Source organism: Salmo trutta, chromosome 13 (assembly GCF_901001165.1).
Source record: "Salmo trutta chromosome 13, fSalTru1.1, whole genome shotgun sequence".
Lineage (NCBI taxonomy): Eukaryota > Metazoa > Chordata > Actinopteri > Salmoniformes > Salmonidae > Salmo > Salmo trutta.
In genome coordinates, this window is record NC_042969.1 from 88781443 (window position 1) to 88802342 (window position 20900).

General features: G+C 48.0%; 1 protein-coding gene across 2 annotated transcripts in view; it reads left to right on the top strand.

Moving 5' to 3' along the window:
- Positions 1–20900, top strand: part of bcl9l (bcl9 like) — an 82068-nt gene that overhangs the window by 50652 nt on the left and 10516 nt on the right. The window contains exons 4-6 of one of the 2 annotated variants that reach the window (XM_029773938.1): positions 4266–4388; positions 11901–12075; positions 17248–17335. In XM_029773938.1, coding sequence (XP_029629798.1) covers positions 4266–4388; positions 11901–12075; positions 17248–17335 — 386 coding nt within the window. Of the gene's footprint in view, positions 1–4262; positions 4389–11900; positions 12076–17247; positions 17336–20900 lie in introns of both variants that reach the window. The other variant, XM_029773937.1, reaches the window with a different exon arrangement.

The window sequence follows — 20900 nt, forward strand, 5'->3', positions numbered from 1 at the left end:
ACTGAGAACAGCTGAGGGATGGTTTAAGGAGATAGGTGAGGTGGACTGAGAGCAGCCTGAGGGATGGTTAACAGAGATAGGTGAGGTGGACTGAGAGCAGCTGAGGGATGGTTAACAGAGATATGTGAGGTGGACTGAGAGCAGCCTGAGGGATGGTTAACAGAGATAGGTGAGGTGGACTGAGAGCAGCCTGGGGGATAGTTTAAGGAGATAGGTGAGGTGGACTGAGAGCAGCTGAGGGATAGTTAACAGAGATAGGTGAGGTGGACTGAGAGCAGCTGAGGGATGGTTAACAGAGATAGGTGAGGTGGACTGAGAGCAGCCTGAGGGATGGTTAACAGAGATAGGTGAGGTGGACTGAGAGCAGCCTGAGGGATAGTTAACAGAGATAGGTGAGGTGGACTGAGAGCAGCCTGAGGGATGGTTAACAGAGATAGGTGAGGTGGACTGAGAGCAGCTGAGGGATGGTTAACAGAGATAGGTGAGGTGGACTGAGAGCAGCCTGAGGGATAGTTAACAGAGCTAGGTGAGGTGGACTGAGAGCAGCTGAGGGATAGTTTACAGAGATAGGTGAGGTGGACTGAGAGCAGCCTGAGGGATAGTTTAAGGAGATAGGTGAGGTGGACAGAGCAGCTGAGGGATAGTTAACAGAGATAGGTGAGGTGGACTGAGAGCAGCCTGAGGGATAGTTTAAGGAGATAGGTGAGGTGGACTGAGATCAGCCTGAGGGATGGTTAACAGAGATAGGTGAGGTGGACTGAGAGCAGCCTGAGGGATGGTTTATAGAGATAGGTGAGGTGGACTGAGAGCAGCTGAGGGATGGTTAACAGAGATAGGTGAGGTGGACTGAGAGCAGCCTGAGGGATGGTTTACAGAGATAGGTGAGGTGGACTGAGAGCAGCTGAGGGATGGTTTACAGAGATAGGTGAGGTGGACTGAGAGCAGCTGAGGGATGGTTTACAGAGATAGGTGAGGTGGACTGAGAGCAGCCTGAGAGCAGCTGAGGAATGGTTTACAGAGATAGGTGAGGTGGACTGAAAGCAGCTGAGGGATGGTTAACAGAGATAGGTGAGGTGGACTGAGAGCAGCTGAGGGATGGTTTACAGAGATAGGTGAGGTGGACTGAGAGCAGCCTGAGGGATGGTTAACAGAGATAGGTGAGGTGGACTGAGAGCAGCCTGAGGGATGGTTTACAGAAATAGGTGAGGTGGACTGAGAGCAGCTGAGGGATGGTTTACAGAGATAGGTGAGGTGGACTGAGAGCAGCCTGAGGGATGGTTTACAGAGATAGGTGAGGTGGACTGAGAGCAGCCTGAGAGCAGCTGAGGGATGGTTTACAGAGATAGGTGAGGTGGACTGAGAGCAGCTGAGGGATGGTTTACAGAGATAGGTGAGGTGGACTGAGAGCAGCCTGAGGGATAGTTTACAGAGATAGGTGATGTGGACTGAGAGCAGCTGAGGGATGGTTTAAGGAGATAGGTGAGGTGGACTGAGAGCAGCCTGAGGGATAGTTTAAGGAGATAGGTGAGGTGGACTGAGAGCAGCTGAGGGATAGTTTAAGGAGATAGGTGAGGTGGACTGAGAGCAGCTGAGGGATGGTTTAAGGAGATAGGTGAGGTGGACTGAGAGCAGCTGAGGGATGGTTTAAGGAGATAGGTGAGGTGGACTGAGAGCAGCTGAGGGATAGTTAACAGAGATAGGTGAGGTGGACTGAGAGCAGCTTGAGGGATGGTTTACAGAGATAGGTGAGGTGGACTGAGAGCAGCTGAGGGATTGTTTAAGGAGATAGGTGAGGTGGACTGAGAGCAGCCTGAGGGATGGTTAACAGAGATAGGTGAGGTGGACTGAGAGCAGGTGAGGGATGGTTAACAGAGATATGTGAGATGGACTGAGAGCAGCCTGAGGGATGGTTAACAGAGATAGGTGAGGTGGACTGAGAGCAGCCTGGGGGATAGTTAACAGAGATAGGTGAGGTGGACTGAGAGCAGCTGAGGGATAGTTAACAGAGATAGGTGAGGTGGACTGAGAGCAGCTGAGGGATGGTTAACAGAGATAGGTGAGGTGGACTGAGAGCAGCCTAAGGGATGGTTAACAGAGATAGGTGAGGTGGACTGAGAGCAGCTGAGGGATGGTTAACAGAGATAGGTGAGGTGGACTGAGAGCAGCCTGAGGGATAGTTAACAGAGATAGGTGAGGTGGACTGAGAGCAGCTGAGGGATAGTTTACAGAGATAGGTGAGGTGGACTGAGAGCAGCCTGAGGGATAGTTTAAGGAGATAGGTGAGGTGGACTGAGAGCAGCTGAGGGATAGTTAACAGAGATAGGTGAGGTGGACTGAGTGCAGCCTGAGGGATAGTTTAAGGAGATAGGTGAGGTGGACTGAGAGCAGCCTGAGGGATGGTTAACAGAGATAGGTGAGGTGGACTGAGAGCAGCCTGAGGGATGGTTTATAGAGATAGGTGAGGTGGACTGAGAGCAGCCTGAGGGATGTTAACAGAGATAGGTAAGGTGGACTGAGAGCAGCTGAGGGATGGTTTATAGAGATAGGTGAGGTAGACTGAGAGCAGCTGAGGGATGGTTAACAGAGATAGGTGAGGTGGACTGAGAGCAGCCTGAGGGATAGTTTAAGGAGATAGGTGAGGTGGACTGAGAGCATCCTGAGGGATAGTTTAAGGAGATAGGTGAGGTGGACTGAGAGCAGCCTGAGGGATAGTTTAATGAGATAGGTGAGGGCAAGACAAAAGATTAAAGTGTCGTTGAATGGGGTTTGATAGTAGATGCCAGGCGCATCGGTTTGTGTCAAGAACTGTAACGCTGCTGGGTTTCTCACACTCAACAGTTTTCCGTATGAAGAATAGTCCACCACCCAGAGAGAGAGAGAGAGAGAGAATGATTGGGCGGGTCCTTTGAAGGGAAACTTCCTGCTCTCTCTCTGATCTAATTTCCCTCTAGCTAAATAAACAGAAACACATTCAAATGAAATGCAAGTCATCTCTCCCCCTCCCCCCTCCTCTCCCCTCCTCTACAACTCACACCTGAAGAGGGCCAATGATTAAAGAGAATGTAAACCATCTAACACACATACACTGCCAGCTGACTCACCTGTTTACGTAAACCAATGACTGTCTGCTGTATGGTGGGCCAGCCTGAGTCCCTGCTGCTAGACGGGCCAGCCTGAGTCCCTGCTGCTAGACGGGCCAGGCTGAGTCCCTGCTGCTAGACGGGCCAGGCTGAGTCCCTGCTGCTAGACGGGCCAGGCTGAGTCCCTGCTGCTAGACGGGCCAGGCTGAGTCCCTGCTGCTCGACGGGCCAGGCTGAGTCCCTGCCGCTAGACGGGCCAGGCTGAGTCCCTGCCGCTAGACGGGCCAGGCTGAGTCCCTGTCGCTAGACGGGCCAGGCTGAGTCCCTGCCGCTAGACCGGCCAGGCTGAGTCCCTGCCGCTAGACGGGCCAGGCTGAGTCCCTGCCGCTAGACGTTCCAGGCTGAGTCCCTACCGCTAGACTGGCCAGGCTGAGTCCCTGCCGCCCGACGGGCCAGGCTGAGTCCCTGCCGCTAGACGGGCCAGGCTGAGTCCCTGCCGCTAGACGGGCCAGGCTGAGTCCCTGCCGCTAGACGGGCCAGGCTGAGTCCCTGAGTGAAGACATGAGGACACATCCATTGCACTCGATAGTGTGTACAATACTTGGAGGACACAGCCATAGCAGGAGATAGTGTACACTAGTTTGGGGCCATAGCAAGAGATAGTGTACACTAGTCAAAGTGAGGACACATACATGGCAGTCTCCCCTTTCTCTCACTACACACTCTGTCTCCCAACGTTATTTGATAGTATGAGGCCAGGAGCTATCCTCCCTCCCTCCCCTTCCTTTCTCCTCCCTCCCTCCCTCCTTCCGTCCCTCCCTTCTCTCCTTCCTTCATCCCTCCCTCCTCTGTCCCTTCCTCCCTTCCTCCCTCCCTCCCTCCCCTTCCTTTCTCCTTCCACCCACCCTCCTTCCTTCCCCCCCCCTCCCTCCCTCCCTTCTCTCCTTCCTTCCTCCCTCCCTCCTCTGTCCCTCCCTTCCTCCCTTCCTTCCTTCCTTCCTCCCTCTGTCCTGTCCTCTCATGATGGATGCTCTGTAATAATTAAGCATTATGGCCTGTTATAGTTACACATCCTAAGTGTGTGTGTGTGTGTGTGTGTGTGTGTGTGTGTGTGTGTGTGTGTGTGTGTGTGTGTGTGTGTGTGTGTGTGTGTGTGTGTGTGTGTGTGTTGTCCCCTCCCAGTAGAAGGAGTCATGCGAAGTAAACGACGGTGTGTGTTGGAGAAGAAACAGCCCTACAGTGGAGATGAGTGGTGCTCTGGCCCCGACACTGAAGAGGAGGAGGACAAGCCACACCCTGCGACACACCGTGAGTAGACTACACCCCTCACGGAACACTGTGAGTAGACAACACCCCTCACGGAACACTGTGAGTAGACTACACCCCTCACGACACACTGTGAATAGACTACACCCCTCATGAAACACTGTGAATAGACTACACCCCTCATGGGGCACTGTGAGTAGACTACACCCCTCACGAAACACTGTGAGTAGACTACACCCCTCACGAAACACTGTGAGTAGACTACACCCCTCACGAAACACTGTGAGTAGACTACACCCCTCACAAAACACTGTGAGTAGACTACAACCCTCACGAAACACTGTGAGTAGACTACACCCCTCACGAAACACTGTGAGTAGACTACACCCCTCACGAAACACTGTGAGTAGACTACACCCCTCACGAAACACTGTGAGTAGACTACACCCCTCACGAAACACTGTGAATAGACTACACCCCTCATGGGGCACTGTGAGTAGACTACACCCCTCATGGGACAGTTTACCAGACCCAGACAAAGCATACTCCTGGACTTAATGGGTGTCCAGTAATCTGTCTTTGTGACAGAACTGCTGTCCATTAAAACACCCCCCCCCCCCTCCCTAGGCCCTACTGAAACCCCCCCTGGGCCCTACTGAAACCCCTCTGGGCCCTACTGAAACCCCTCTGGGCCCTACTGAAACCCCCCTGGGCCCTACTGAAACCCCCCGGGCCCTACTGAAACCCCCCTGGGCCCTACTGAAACCCCCTTAGGCCCTACTGAAACCCCCCTGGGCCCTACTGAAACCCCCTAGGCCCTACTGAAACCCCTCTGGGCCCTACTGAAACCCCCCTGGGCCCTACTGAAACCCCCCCTAGGCCCAATATGTATAGTTTTTCCACCGTGCCAATGGCAAATATCATGACAGGCAAAGTCTGTTTCACCGTAGTGTTGTAGCTTTTCATGGGTTTTGGCGCCATCTAGTGTCCGAACAACACTATGAACTCACTGATCCACTCAGGGAGAGGTTGATGACAAGGCCTCTCCTTTTATAATGGAGACAGTTTGTCAAAGCGTCTTAAGGCTATGTTTAACGTTAGGACCTTCAGTTAGGACCTTCAGTTAGGACCTTCAGTTAGGACCTTCAGTTAGGACCTTCAGTTGGAACCTTCAGTTGGAACCTTCAGTTGGGACCTTCCTTCAGTTAGGACCTTCAGTTAGGACCTTCCTTCAGTTAGGACCTTCAGTTAGGACCTTCAGTTAGGACCTTCAGTTAGGACCTTCAGTTGGGACCTTCAGTTAGGATACAGGACAGGGAGAGAGACTGGGCTGATACAGGGACAGGGAGAGAGACTGGGCTGATACAGGGTGCAGGAGACTTGGGGTGTCAGGTAGCCTAGTGGTTAGAGAGTTGGACTAGGAACCGGAAGGTTTCAAGATCGAATCCCCGAGCTGACAAGGTAAAAATCTGTCTTTAATTAAAAATAATTTAAAAAGGTCAAGTTCCCCTTTTTTATTATTTTATCAATCATAGTTCCATGATTAACTTGTGTGTGCTAAGAAATAAACATGTCATAAAGAATTTACATTAAACGTATAAACATCTGATCATTTCAATACACGTGCAAAACATCCCCACACATGTTCACACGTTGGCAACAACTCAACATTCTGCCACCAATTACACAGCAGCTCATCTTAAAATATATACACATCAAATAGAAAGTAAAATGTAAACAATATTTCAGGTTAGTCACATTTGAATACTGTGACGCAAACATAACAGATATCAAAGGAAACGTGCAGGAGAGTTCTTTAAGGTTCATGACAGACCTCACCTATAGCCTTCCCTGTGGCTCAGTTGGTAGAGCATGGTGTGTGCAACGCCAGGGTTGTGGGTTCGATTCTCACGGGGGACCAGTACAAAAAAATAAAAAAATGCATGAAATGAAAATAAAATGTATGCATTCACTACTGTAAGTCACTCTGGATAAGAGCGTCTGCTAAATGACTAAAATGTAAATGGTGTATTGCTGCTACCTACTATACGGGTAGTGAAAACATTTTTTTTTAAATATCCATTTTGGGAAAGGCCGGGGAATACAAACTTCATATACAATACAAAAATAAAATAAATCCCCCCCCCCCCCTAAAGTCCTTCAGTGATAATCCAAATCACATCCCCACGTGGGAGAATTGTTCACAACTGAGTTGTTTGGTACCGAATTACAAGAGACAAAGAACGCAAAGAACGCAGGTAAGGATGCAGGTACGCTCAGAGCATGAACATATATAGAGATCTCTAGTGCACAAAAGCCTGTGTAACATGGGCAGCACCATTAAAGACTAATACATTGGGATCTCTACACATCTCTATAGCTCAGAGGCACCTGCAATTAAAGGAGCAGTTCATTTAAAAGTGTGAGATTTTTTTGGTTGTTGCCTTTTCTACAATGCCGTTAGATGCTTTTTTTTGCCCTTCCGCGAAGATCTCCGACGAAACACAAAATCAAGACTTTTATCTGTCTTTCTGTGACCGCCAATATCTTCAGAATGAATGTGACAGTGACTACAAAGTTGCATTATACATAATTCTTTACAAAACACATCTTTACACAATACACTATCTTTACCTAACACACCATCTTTACACAATACACCATCTTTACACAATACACCATCTTTACGTAATACACCATCTTTACGTAATACACCATCTTTACCTAACACACCACCTTTACGTAATACACCATCTTTATGTAATACACCATCTTTACATAATACACCATCTTTACGTAACACACCATCTTTACCTAACACACCATCTTTACATAATACACCATCTTTACCTAACACACCATCTTTACACAATACACCATCTTTACCTAACACACCATCTTTACACACTACACCATCTTTACCTAACACACCATCTTTACCTAACACACCATCTTTACGTAACACACCATCTTTACGTAATACACCATCTTTATGTAATACACCATCTTTATGTAATACACCATCTTTACACACTACACCATCTTTACACAATACACCATCTTTACGTAATACACCATCTTTATATAATACATTATTCTTTACGTAGTTTTTTAATTTTTTATTTATTTCACCTTTATTTAACCAGGTAGGCAAGTTGAGAACAAGTTCTCATTTACAATTGCGACCTGGCCAAGATAAAGCAAAGCAGTTCGACAACATACAAAAACACAGAGTTGCACATGGAGTAAAACAACATACAATCAATGATACAGTAGAAAGAAATAAGACTATATACAATGTGAGCAAATGATGTGAGATAAGGGAGGTAAAGGCAAAAAAGGCCATGGTGGCAAAGTAAATACAATATAGCAAGTAAAACACTGGAATGGTAGATTTGTAGTGGAAGAAAGTTCAAAGTTAAAATATAAATAATATGGTGCAAAGGAGCAAAATAAATTAAATAAATAAATAAAGTAGGGGAAGAGGTAGTAGTTTGGGCTAAATTATAGATGGGCTATGTACAGGTGCAGTGATCTGGGAGCTGCTCTGATAGCTGGTGCTTAAAGCTAGTGAGGGAGATAAGTGTTTCCAGTTTCAGAGATTTTTGTAGTTCGTTCCAGTCATTGGCAGCAGAGAACTGGAAGGAGAGGCGGCCAAAGTAGGAATTGGCTTTGGCGGTGACCAGTGAGATATACCTGCTGGAGCGCGTGCTACAGGTGGGTGCTGCTATGGTGACCAGTGAGCGGAGATAAGGGGGGACTTTACCTAGCAGGGTCTTGTAGATGACCTGGAGCCAGTGGGTTTGGCGACGAGTATGAAGCGAAGGCCAGCCAACGAGAGCGTACAGGTCGCAGTGGTGGGTAGTATATGGGGCTTTGGTGACAAAACGTATGGCACTGTGATAGACTGCATCCAATTTATTGAGTAGGGTATTGGAGGCTATTTTGTTAATGACATCGCCGAAGTTGAGGATCGGTAGGATGGTCAGTTTTACGAGGGTATGTTTGGCAGCATGAGTGAAGGATGCTTTGTTGCGAAATAGGAAGCTAATTCTAGATTTAACTTTGGATTGGAGATTGATGTTTGATGTGAGTCTGGAAGGAGAGTTTACAGTCTAACCAGACACCTAGGTATTTGTAGTTGTCCACATATTCTAAGTCAGAACCGTCCAGAGTAGTGATGCTGGACGGGCGGGCAGGTGCAGGCAGCGATCGGTTGAAGAGCATGCATTTAGTTTTACTTGTATTTAAGAGCAGTTGGAGGCCACGGAAGGAGTTTTGTATGGCATTGAAGCTCGTTTGGAGATTAGTTAACACAATGTCCAAAGAAGGGCCAGAATTATTCAGAATGGTGTCATCTGCGTAGAGGTGGATCAGAGACTCACCAGCAGCAAGAGCGACATCATTGATGTATACAGAGAAAAGAGTTGGCCCAAGAATTGAACCCTGTGGTACCCCCATAGAGACTGCCAGAGGTCCGGACAGCAGGCTCTCCGATTTGACACACTGAACTCTATCAGAGAAGTAGTTGGTGAACCAGGCGAGGCAGTCATTTGAGAAACCAAAGCTGTTGAGTCTGCCGATGAGGATGTGGTGATTGACAGAGTCGAAAGCCTTGGCCAGTTCAATGAATACGGTTGCACAGTATTGTTTCTTATCGATGGCGGTTAAGATATTGTTTAGGACCTTGAGCGTGGCTGAGGTGCACCCATGACCAGCTCTGAAACCAGATTGCATAGCGGAGAAGGTACGTGTGTGATTCGAAATGGTCGGTAATCTGTTTGTTAACTTGTCTTTCGAAGACCTTAGAAAGGCAGGGTAGGATAGATATAGGTCTGTAGCAGTTTGGGTCTAGAGTGTCCCCCCCTTTGAAGAGGGGGATGACCGCAGCTGTCACGTCCTGACCAGTAATAGGGATTATTTGTTATTGTAGTTTGGTCAGGACGTGGCAGAGGGTATTTGTTTTATATGGTTTGGGGGTTATGTGTATGTAGAGGGGTGTTGTATTTACAGTGCCTTGCGAAAGTATTCGGCCCCCTTGAACTTTTCGACCTTTTGCCACATTTCAGGCTTCAAACATAAAGATATAAAACTGTAATTTTTTGTGAAGAATCAACAACAAGTGGGACACAATTATGAAGTGGAACGAAATTTATTGGATATTTCAAACTTTTTTAACAAATAAAAAACTGAAAAATTGGCCGTGCAAAATTATTCAGCCCCCTTAAGTTAATACTTTGTAGCGCCATTATGGACTACAGGAAAAAGAGGACCGAGCCCCCATTCTCATCGACAGGTGAGCAGGTTGAGAGCTTCAAGTTCCTTGATGTCCACATCACCAACAAACTAACATGGTCCAAACACACCAAGACAGTCGTGAAAAGGGCAAAACTATTCCCCCACAGGAGACTGAAAAGGTTTGTCATGGGTCCTCAGATCCTCAAAAGGTTCTACAGCTGCACCATCGAGAGCATCCTGACTGGTTGCATCACCGCCTGGTACGGCAACTCCTCGGCCTCCGACCGCAAGGCACTACAGAGGGTAGTGCGTACGGCCCAGTACATCACTGGGGCCAAGCTTCCTGCCATCCAGGCCCTAAAAATTGTCAGACTCCAGCCACCCTAGTCATAGACTGTTCTCTCTGCTACCACACGGCAAGCGGTACCGGAGCACCAAGTCTAGGTCCAAGAGGCTTCTAAACAGCTTCTACCCCCAAACCATAAGACTCCTGAACATCTAATCAAATGGCTACCCAGACTATTCACCTTGCCCCCCCCCCCCCTCTTTACACCACTGCTACTCTCTGTTGTCATCTATGCATAGTCACTTTAATAACTCTACCTACATGTACATACTACCTCAACTAACCGGTGCCCCTGCACATTGACTCTGTACCGGTACCCCCTGAATATAGCCTCCACATTGACTCTGTACCGGTACCCCCCTGTATATAGCCTCCACATTGACTCTGTACCGTAACACCCTGTATATAGCCTCCACATTGACTCTGTACCGGTACCCCCTGTATATAGCCTCCACATTGACTCTGTACCAGTACCCCCCTGAATATAGCCTCCACATTGACTCTGTACCGGTACCCCCTGTATATAGTCTCCACATTGACTCTGTACCGTAATACCCTGTATATAGCCTCCACATTGACTCTGTACCGGTACCCCCCGTATATATTGTTATTTTACTGCTGCTCTTTAATTAGTTGTTAGTTTTATTTTTTATTTTATCCATATATTTTTTTAACTGCATTATTGGTTAGGGGCTCGTAAGTAAGCACCAGTAGTATTCAGCATTTCACTGTGAGGTCTACACCAACACATGGCAACACAACATGGTAGCAACACAAAACATGGTACAAACGTTATTGGGCACAGTCAACAGCACAAAGAGCAAGAAGGTAGAGACAACAATACATCACGCAAAGCAGCCACAACTGTCAGTAAGAGTGTCCATGATTGACTGTTTGAATGAAGAGATTGCGATAAAACTGTCCAGATTGAGTGTTTGTTGCAGCTCATTCCAGTCGCTTGCTGTAGCGAACTGAAAAGAGGAGCGACCCAGGGATGTGTTCGCTTTGGGGACCTTTAACAGATTGTGACTGGCAGAACGGGTGTTGTATGTGGAGGATGAGGGCTGCAGTAGATATCTCAGATAGGGGCGAGTGAGGCCTAAGAGGATTTTATAAATAAGCATCAACCAGTGGGTCTTGCGACGGGTATACAGAGATGACCAGTTTACAGAGGAGTATAGAGTGCAGTGATGTGTCCTATAAGGAGCGTTGGTGGCAAATCTGATGGCCGAATGTCAAAGGACATTTAGCAGCTCAAGAGCACCTGCCGATCTATAAATTATGTCTCCATAATCTAGCATGGGTAGGATGGTCAGGGTTAGTTTGGCAGCTGGGGTGAAAGAGGAGCGATTACGATAGAGGAAACCAAGTCTAGATTTCATTTTAGCCTGCAGCTTTGATATGTGCTGAGAGAAGGACAGTGCACCGTCTAGCCATACTCCCAAATACTTGTATGAGGTGACTACCTCAAGCTCTAAACCCTCAGAGGTAGTAATAACACCTATGGGGAGGGGGGCATTCTCCTTACCAAACCACATGACCTTTGTTTTGGAGGTGTTCAGAACAAGGTTAAGGGTAGGGAAAGCTATTGACCAGGACTCACCCTATATAGTGCCCTGCTATTGACCAGGGCTTATATAGTGCCCTGCTATTGACCAGGGCTCACCCTATAAATTCCCAATCTGGCACTCATACCATCACGGCTGTCTAATCATCCCCAGCTTACAATTGGCTCATTCATCCCCCTCCTCTCCCCTGAAACTATTCCCCAGGTCGTTGCTGTAAATGAGAATGTGTTCTCAGTCAACTTACCTGGTAAAATAACGGTAAAAATAAAAAATAAAAATAAATATAGTGCCCTGCTATTGACCAGGGCTCACCCTATGCCCTACTGTATATAGTGTCTTATGGGCCATTTGGGACACAGGCTCTAATCTCGCCTTTGTCTCTTCTCTCTGTGATGTCATCAGGGCCTCTCCAGGGTCTCTCTGGCCCGTCCTCCAAAGCTGGGCCAGGGCCCCTCCCCCCTGACCCTGCTCTGACCCCTGGGATGGGGCGTGGTCTGGGGCCAGGAGGTCAAAGGTCAGAGATGCCTCGCCCCGCTCAGCAGGTGGTCTATGTCTTCACTACCAGCCTGGCCAACAGGTGAGACATGCACACACAATATGAACACGTGCACACACACATACACACATACACACACACACACACACACACACACCTCACGTGGTGAGATAAGAGGCTCTTCACACAAAAATGCTGAGCAGAAAAGTGCACGAATTGAACAAATCAAGTTTTTGTGGTCTGGTCTTGTCATGTTTATTTTATACTAAAATGACTAAACAACAGGTGAAGTAGTAACCCAGGTGAAGTAGTACCCCTAACCCAGGTGAAGTAGTACCCCTAACCCAGGTGAAGTAGTACCCCCTAACCCAGGTGAAGTAGTACCCCTAACCCAGGTGAAGTAGTACCCCTAACCCAGGTGAAGTAGTACCCCTAACCCAGGTGAAGTAGTACCCCTAACCCAGGTGAAGTAGTACCCCTAACCCAGGTGAAGTAGTACCCCTAACCCAGGTGAAGTAGTACCCCTAACCCAGGTGAAGTAGTACCCCCTAACCCAGGTGAAGTAGTACCCCTAACCCAGGTGAATAGTAACACCCCTAACCCAGGTGAAGTAGTACCCCCCTAACCCAGGTGAAGTAGTACCCAGGTGAAGTAGTAACCCCCTAACCCAGGTGAGGTAGTACCCCCTAACCCAGGTGAAGTAGTACCCCCTAACCCAGGTGAAGTAGTAACCCAGGTAAAGTAGTACCCCCTAACCCAGGTGAAGTAGTACCCCTAACCCAGGTGAAGTAGTTCCCCTAACCCAGGTGAAGTAGTACCCCTAACCCAGGTAAAGTAGTACCCCTAACCCAGTTGAAGTAGTACCCCTAACCCAGGTGAAGTAGTACCCCTAACCCAGGTGAAGTAGTACCCCTAACCCAGGTGAAGTAGTACCCCCTAACCCAGGTGAAGTAGTACCCCTAACCCAGGTGAAGTAGTACCCCTAACCCAGGTGAAGTAGTACCCCCTAACCCAGGTGAAGTAGGAACCCAGGTGAAGTAGTACCCCTAACCCAGGTGAAGTAGTACCCCCTAACCCAGGTGAAGTAGTACCCCTAACCCAGGTGAAGTAGTACCCCTAACCCAGGTGAAGTAGTTCCCCTAACCCAGGTGAAGTAGTACCCCTAACCCAGGTAAAGTAGTACCCTTAACCCAGGTGAAGTAGTACCCCTAACCCAGGTGAAGTAGTAACCCCCTAACCCAGGTGAAGTAGTAACCCCCCTTAACCCAGGTGAAGTAGTAACCCCCTTAACCCAGGTGAAGTAGTAACCCCCCTTAACCCAGGTGAAGTAGTACCCCCCTAACCCAGGTGAAGTAGTACCCCTAACCCAGGTGAAGTAGTACCCCCTTAACCCAGGTGAAGTAGTACCCCCTAACCCAGGTGAAGTAGTACCCCCTAACCCAGGTGAAGTAGTACCCCCTAACCCAGGTGAAGTAGTAACCCCCCTTAACCCAGGTGAAGTAGTACCCCCTAACCCAGGTGAAGTAGTACCCCTAACCCAGGTGAAGTAGTACCCCTTAACCCAGGTGAAGTAGTACCCCCTAACCCAGGTGAAGTAGTACCCCCTAACCCAGGTGAGGTAGTACCCCCTAACCCAGGTGAAGTAGTACCCCCTAACCCAGGTGAAGTAGTAACCCAGGTAAAGTAGTACCCCCTAACCCAGGTGAAGTAGTACCCCTAACCCAGGTGAAGTAGTTCCCCTAACCCAGGTGAAGTAGTACCCCTAACCCAGGTAAAGTAGTACCCCTAACCCAGGTGAAGTAGTACCCCTAACCCAGGTGAAGTAGTACCCCTAACCCAGGTGAAGTAGTACCCCTAACCCAGGTGAAGTAGTACCCCCTAACCCAGGTGAAGTAGTACCCCTAACCCAGGTGAAGTAGTACCCCCTAACCCAGTTGAAGTAGTAACCCAGGTGAAGTAGTACCCCCTAACCCAGGTGAAGTAGTACCCCCTAACCCAGGTGAAGTAGTACCCCCTAACCCAGGTGAAGTAGTACCCCTAACCCAGGTGAAGTAGTACCCCTAACCCAGGTGAAGTAGTTCCCCTAACCCAGGTGAAGTAGTACCCCTAACCCAGGTAAAGTAGTACCCTTAACCCAGGTGAAGTAGTACCCCTAACCCAGGTGAAGTAGTACCCCCTAACCCAGGTGAAGTAGTAACCCCCCTTAACCCAGGTGAAGTAGTAACCCCCCTTAACCCAGGTGAAGTAGTAACCCCCCTTAACCCAGGTGAAGTAGTACCCCTAACCCAGGTGAAGTAGTACCCCTAACCCAGGTGAAGTAGTACCCCCTAACCCAGGTGAAGTAGTACCCCTAACCCAGGTGAAGTAGTACCCCCTAACCCAGGTGAAGTAGTACCCCCTAACCCAGGTGAAGTAGTACCCCCTAACCCAGGTGAAGTAGTACCCTTAACCCAGGTGAAGTAGTACCCCTAACCCAGGTGAAGTAGTACACCTAACCCAGGTGAAGTAGTTCCCCTAACCCAGGTGAAGTAGTACCCCTAACCCAGGTAAAGTAGTACCCTTAACCCAGGTGAAGTAGTACCCCTAACCCAGGTGAAGTAGTACCCCCTAACCCAGGTGAAGTAGTAACCCCCCTTAACCCAGGTGAAGTAGTAACCCCCCTTAACCCAGGTGAAGTAGTACCCCCTAACCCAGGTGAAGTAGTACCCCTAACCCAGGTGAAGTAGTACCCCTTAACCCAGGTGAAGTAGTACCCCTAACCCAGGTGAAGTAGTACCACCTAACCCAGGTGAAGTAGTAGTACCCCCTAACCCAGGTGATGTAGTAACCCCTAACCCAGGTGAAGTAGTACCCCTAACCCAGGTGAAGTAGTACCCCTAACCCAGGTGAAGTAGTACCCCTAACCCAGGTGAAGTAGTACCCCTTAACCCAGGTGAAGTAGTACCCCCTAACCCAGGTGAAGTAGTACCCCCTAACCCAGGTGAAGTAGTACCCCCTAACCCAGGTGAAGTAGTACCCCTAACCCAGGTGAAGTAGTACCCCTAACCCAGGTGAAGTAGGACCCCTAACCCAGGTGAAGTAGTACCCCTTAACCCAGGTGAAGTATTACCCCCTAACCCAGGTGAAGTAGTACCCCTTAACCCAGGTGAAGTTGTAACCCCCCTTAACCCAGGTGAAGTTGTACCCCCTAACCCAGGTGAAGTTGTACCCCCTAACCCAGGTGAAGTAGTACCCCCTAACCCAGGTGAAGTAGTACCCCCTAACCCAGGTGAAGTAGTACCCCCTAACCCAGGTGAAGTAGTACCCCCTAACCCAGGTGAAGTAGTACCCCCTAACCCAGGTGAAGTAGTACCCCTAACCCAGGTGAAGTAGTACCCCCTAACCCAGGTAAAGTAGTACCCCTAACCCAGGTGAAGTAGTACCCCTAGCCCAGGTGAAGTAGTACCCCTAACCCAGGTGAAGTAGTACCCCTAACCCAGGTGAAGTAGTACCCCTAACCCAGGTGAAGTAGTACCCCTAACCCAGGTAAAGTATACCCCCTAACCCAGGTAAAGTAGTACCCCTAACCCAGGTAAAGTAGTACCCCCTAACCCAGGTAAAGTCGTACCCCCTAACCCAGGTAAAGTAGTACCCCCTAACCCAGGTAAAGTAGTACCCCCTAACCCAGGTAAAGTAGTACCCCCTTACCCAGGTGAAGTAGTACCCCCTAACCCAGGTAAAGTAGTACCCCCTAACCCAGGTAAAGTAGTACCCCTAACCCAGGTGAAGTAGTACCCCCTAACCCAGGTAAAGTATACCCCCTAACCCAGGTAAAGTAGTACCCCCTAACCCAGGTAAAGTATTACCCCCTAACCCAGGTGAAGTAGTACCCCCTAACCCAGGTAAAGTAGTACCCCCTAACCCAGGTAAAGTAGTACCCCCTAACCCAGGTGAAGTAGTACCCCCTAACCCAGGTAAAGTAGTACCCCCTAACCCAGGTAAAGTAGTACCCCTAACCCAGGTAAAGTCGTACCCCCTAACCCAGGTATAGTAGTACCCCCTAACCCAGGTAAAGTAGTACCCCCTAACCCAGGTAAAGTAGTACCCCTAACCCAGGTGAAGTAGTACCCCTAACCCAGGTGAAGTAGTACCCCCTAACCCAGGTGAAGTAGCACCCCTTTACCCAGGTGAAGTAGTACCCCCTAACCCAGGTGAAGTAGTACCCCCTAACCCAGGTGAAGTAGTACCCCCTAACCCAGGTGAAGTAGTACCCCCTAACCCAGGTGAAGTAGTACCCCCTAGCCCAGGTGAAGTAGTACCCCCTAACCCAGGTGAAGTAGTACCCCCTAACCCAGGTGAAGTAGTACCCCCTAACCCAGGTGAAGTAGTACCCCCTAGCCCAGGTGAAGTAGTACCCCCTAACCCAGGTGAAGTAGTACCCCCTAACCCAGGTGAAGTAGTACCCCTAACCCAGGTGAAGTAGTACCCCTAACCCAGGTGAAGTAGTACCCCCTAACCCAGGTGAAGTAGTACCCCCTAACCCAGGTGAAGTAGCACCCCCTAACCCAGGTGAAGTACTACCCCTAACCCAGGTGAAGTAGTACCCCCTAACCCAGGTGAAGTAGTACCCCTAACCCAGGTGAAGTAGTACCCCAGGTGAAGTAGTACCCCCTAACCCAGGTGAAGTAGTACCCCCTAACCCAGGTGAAGTAGCACCCCCTAACCCAGGTGAAGTACTACCCCTAACCCAGGTGAAGTAGTACCCCCTAACCCAGGTGAAGTAGTACCCCCTAACCCAGGTGAAGTAGTACCCCTAACCCAGGTGAAGTAGTACTCCCTAACCACGGTGAAGTAGTACCCCTAACCCAGGTAAAGTAGTACCCCTAACCCAGGTGAAGTAGTACCCCTAGCCCAGGTGAAGTAGTACCCCTAACCCAGGTTTAGTACCCCTAACCCAGGTGAAGTAGTACCCCTAACCCAGGTGAAGTAGTACCCCTAACCCAGGTGAAGTAGTACCCCTTAACCCAGGTAAAGTAGTACCCCCTAACCCAGGTAAAGTAGTACCCCTAACCCAGGTAAAGTAGTACCCCCTAACCCAGGTAAAGTAGTACCCCCTAACCCAGGTAAAGTAGTACCCCCTAACCCAGGTAAAGTAGGCCCTTTTGCATTTTGCTGTTATAGAGAGGAGCAGCAACAGCACTGTGGGTCTAGTAGCTACTCAGAAGTATTAACCCTGTATTATCTGGTCTGTCTGTCTGTCTGTCTGTCTCTCAGTGCTGCTGAATCAGTGATGCACGGCCACTCAGACTCTATTCTCCTGTTCCACCAGCAGAACGTCCCACGGACCAAACAACTGGAGCAGGTCAGCTACACACCAACTGAAAAGATACGCACAAACACGCAGTGCACACTCCGTTCTTAAGGCGTTTGGCTTCCCATCCGATGCCGTTTGGAATTGGGCATGCGCATATTCTAGTTATATTTTGGGACTTTTTGGTCTTCAGCAAGGGTTTTTCAGAGACGAGCCGTAGTTCGGAAACCAAAGTCTGCTCACCTTCGTCAATAATTGGTCAACAGTAGCGATTCTTCAACAAAGAGTTTGTTGTCGTTTAGCAATAGACGACTCGCTTACAAAATACTGCACTATACAGCTTAGCTAGGTGTAAAATTGCAAGACGTCCAAATTACTGAAAGAATCAGTTATTTAAAATTAAATGATAGTACAGGGTGATATCTGATAGTACAGGGTGATATCTGATAGTACAGGGTGATATCTGATAGTACAGGGTGATATCTGATAGTACAGGGTGATATCTGACTAGTAGGTACTGATAGTACAGGGTGATATCTGATAGTACAGGGTGATATCTGACTAGTGGGTTATAAATAGTACAGGGTGATATCTGATAGTACAGGGTGATATCTGACTAGTGGGTACTGATAGTACAGGGTGATATCTGATTGTACAGGGTGATATCTGGCTAGTGGGTTATAGATAGTACAGGGTGATATCTGATTGTACAGGGTGATATCTAACTAGTGGGTACTGATAGTACAGGGTGATATCTGACTAGTGGGTACTGATAGTACGGGTGATATCTGATAGTACAGGGTGATATCTGACTAGTGGATTATAGATAGTACAGGGTGATATCTGATAGTACAGGGTGATATCTGACTAGTGGGTTACTGATAGTACAGGGTGATATCTGACTAGTGGGTACTGATAGTACAGGGTGATATCTGATAGTACAGGGTTATATCTGACTAGTGGGTTACTGATAGTACAGGGTGATATCTGACTAGTGGGGTACTGATAGTACAGGGTGATATCTGATAGTACATGGTGATATCTGATAGTACATGGTGATATCTGACTAGTGGGTTATTGATAGTACAGGGTGATATCTGACTAGTGGGGTACTGATAGTACAGGGTGATATCTGATAGTACAGGGTGATATCTGACTAGTGGGTTACTGATAGTACAGGGTGATATCTGACTAGTGGGTACTGATAGTACAGGGTGATATCTGATAGTACAGGGTTATATCTGACTAGTGGGTTACTGATAGTACAGGGTGATATCTGACTAGTGGGGTACTGATAGTACAAGGTGATATCTGATAGTACAGGGTGATATCTGACTAGTGGGTACTGATAGTACAGGCTGATATCTGATAGTACAGGGTGATATCTGACTGGTGGGTTATAGATAGTACAGGGTGATATCTGATAGTACAGGGTGATATCTGACTAGTGGGTACTGATAGTACAGGCTGATATCTGATAGTACAGGGTGATATCTGACTGGTGGGTTATAGATAGTACAGGGTGATATCTGATAGTACAGGGTGATATCTGACTAGTGGGTTATAGATAGTACAGGGTGATATCTGACTAGTGGGTACTGATGGTACAGGATGATATCTGATAGTACAGGGTGACATCTGACTAGTGGGTACTGATAGTGCAGGGTGATATCTGACTAGTGGGTTATAGATAGTACAGGATGATATCTGATAGTACAGGGTGATATCTGACTAGTGTGTACTGATGGTACAGGGTGATATCTGATAGTACAGGTTGATATCTTACTAGTGGGTTATAGATAGTACAGGGTGATATCTGACTAGTGGGTTACTGATAGTACAGGGTGATATCTGATAGTACAGGGTGATATCTGACTAGTGGGTACTGATAGTACAGGGTGATATCCGATAGTACAGGGTGATATCTGATAGTACAGGGTGATATCTGACTAGTGGGTACTGATAGTACAGGGTGATATCTGACTAGTGGATTATAGATAGTACAGGGTAATATCTGATAGTACAGGGTGATATCTGACTAGTGGGTTACTGATAGTACAGGGTGATATCTGACTAGTGGGTTACTGATAGTACAGGGTGATATCTGACTAGTGGGTTACTGATAGTACAGGCTGATATCTGACTAGTGGATTATAGATAGTACAGGGTGATATCCGATAGTGCAGGGTGATATCTGACTAGTGGGTTACTGATAGTACAGGGTGATATCTGACTAGTGGATTATAGATAGTACAGGGTGATATCTGATAGTAAAGGGTGATATCTGACTAGTGGGTACTGATAGTACAGGGTGATATCTGATAGTACAGGGTGATATCTGATAGTACAGGGTGATATCTGACTAGTGGGTACTGATAGTACAGGGTGATATCTGATAGTACAGGGTGATATCTGTCTAGTGGGTTACTGATAGTACAGGGTGATATCTGTCTAGTGGGTACTGATAGTACAGGGTGTTATCTGATAGTACAGGGTGATATCTGATAGTACAGGGTGATATCTGACTAGTGGGTTATAGATAGTACAGGGTGATATCTGATAGTACAGGGTGATATCTGACTAGTGGGTTACTGATAGTACAGGGTGATATCTGTCTAGTGGGTACTGATAGTACAGGGTGATATCTGATAGTACAGGGTGATATCTGATAGTACAGGGTGATATCTGATAGTACAGGGTGATATCTCATAGTACAGGGTGATATCTGACTAGTGGGTTACTGATAGTACAGGGTGATATCTGATAGTACAGGGTGATATCTGATAGTACAGGGTGATATCTGATAGTACAGGGTGATATCTGATAGTACAGGGTGATATCTGATAGTACAGGGTGATATCTGATAGTACAGGGTGATATCTGATAGTACAGGGTGATATCTGATAGTACAGGGTGATATCTGATAGTACAGGGTGATATCTGATAGTACAGGGTGATATCTGATAGTACAGGGTGATATCTGATAGTACAGGGTGATATCTGATAGTACAGGGTGATATCTGACTAGTGGGAAGTGAAAGTGTGAACATCCAGGTGTTTGAGGAAGTGTGAAGCTGCATCTTTGTCTGTTAACATACTTGTCTTTGTTCCCATTTCTAGTACAAACTACAGGCTGTGTTTTGCTTTAGATATGCATTGCTTTGCTTAAAACGTCCATGAGTATACAGGTGTCCGTAACACTACCTAACAGTATAATGCTTTAATACTTTCATAATGCTTTATTACTTGTCATAAGCATTTCTGAACCTTTAAAATGTATTATGAGAAGGGTTTGTTACAACCTGTAATAGTTCTCTGATCTCTGTGTCTCTCCTCTCCCCCCTGTCTCTTCTCACCCCCTGTCTCTCCTCTCCCCCCTGTCTCTCCTCTCCCCCCTGTCTCTCCTCTCCCCCCTGTCTCTCCTCTCCCCCTGTCTCTCCTCTCCCCTCGCCCCTCGTCCCTGTCTCTCCTCTCCCCCCTGTCTCTCCTCTCCCCCCTGTCTCTCCTCTCCCCCCTGTCTCTCCTCTCCCCTCGTCCCTGTCTCTCCTCTCCCGCTGTCTCTCCTCTCCCCCCTGTCTATCCTCTCCCCTCGCCCCTCGTCCCTGTCTCTCCTCTC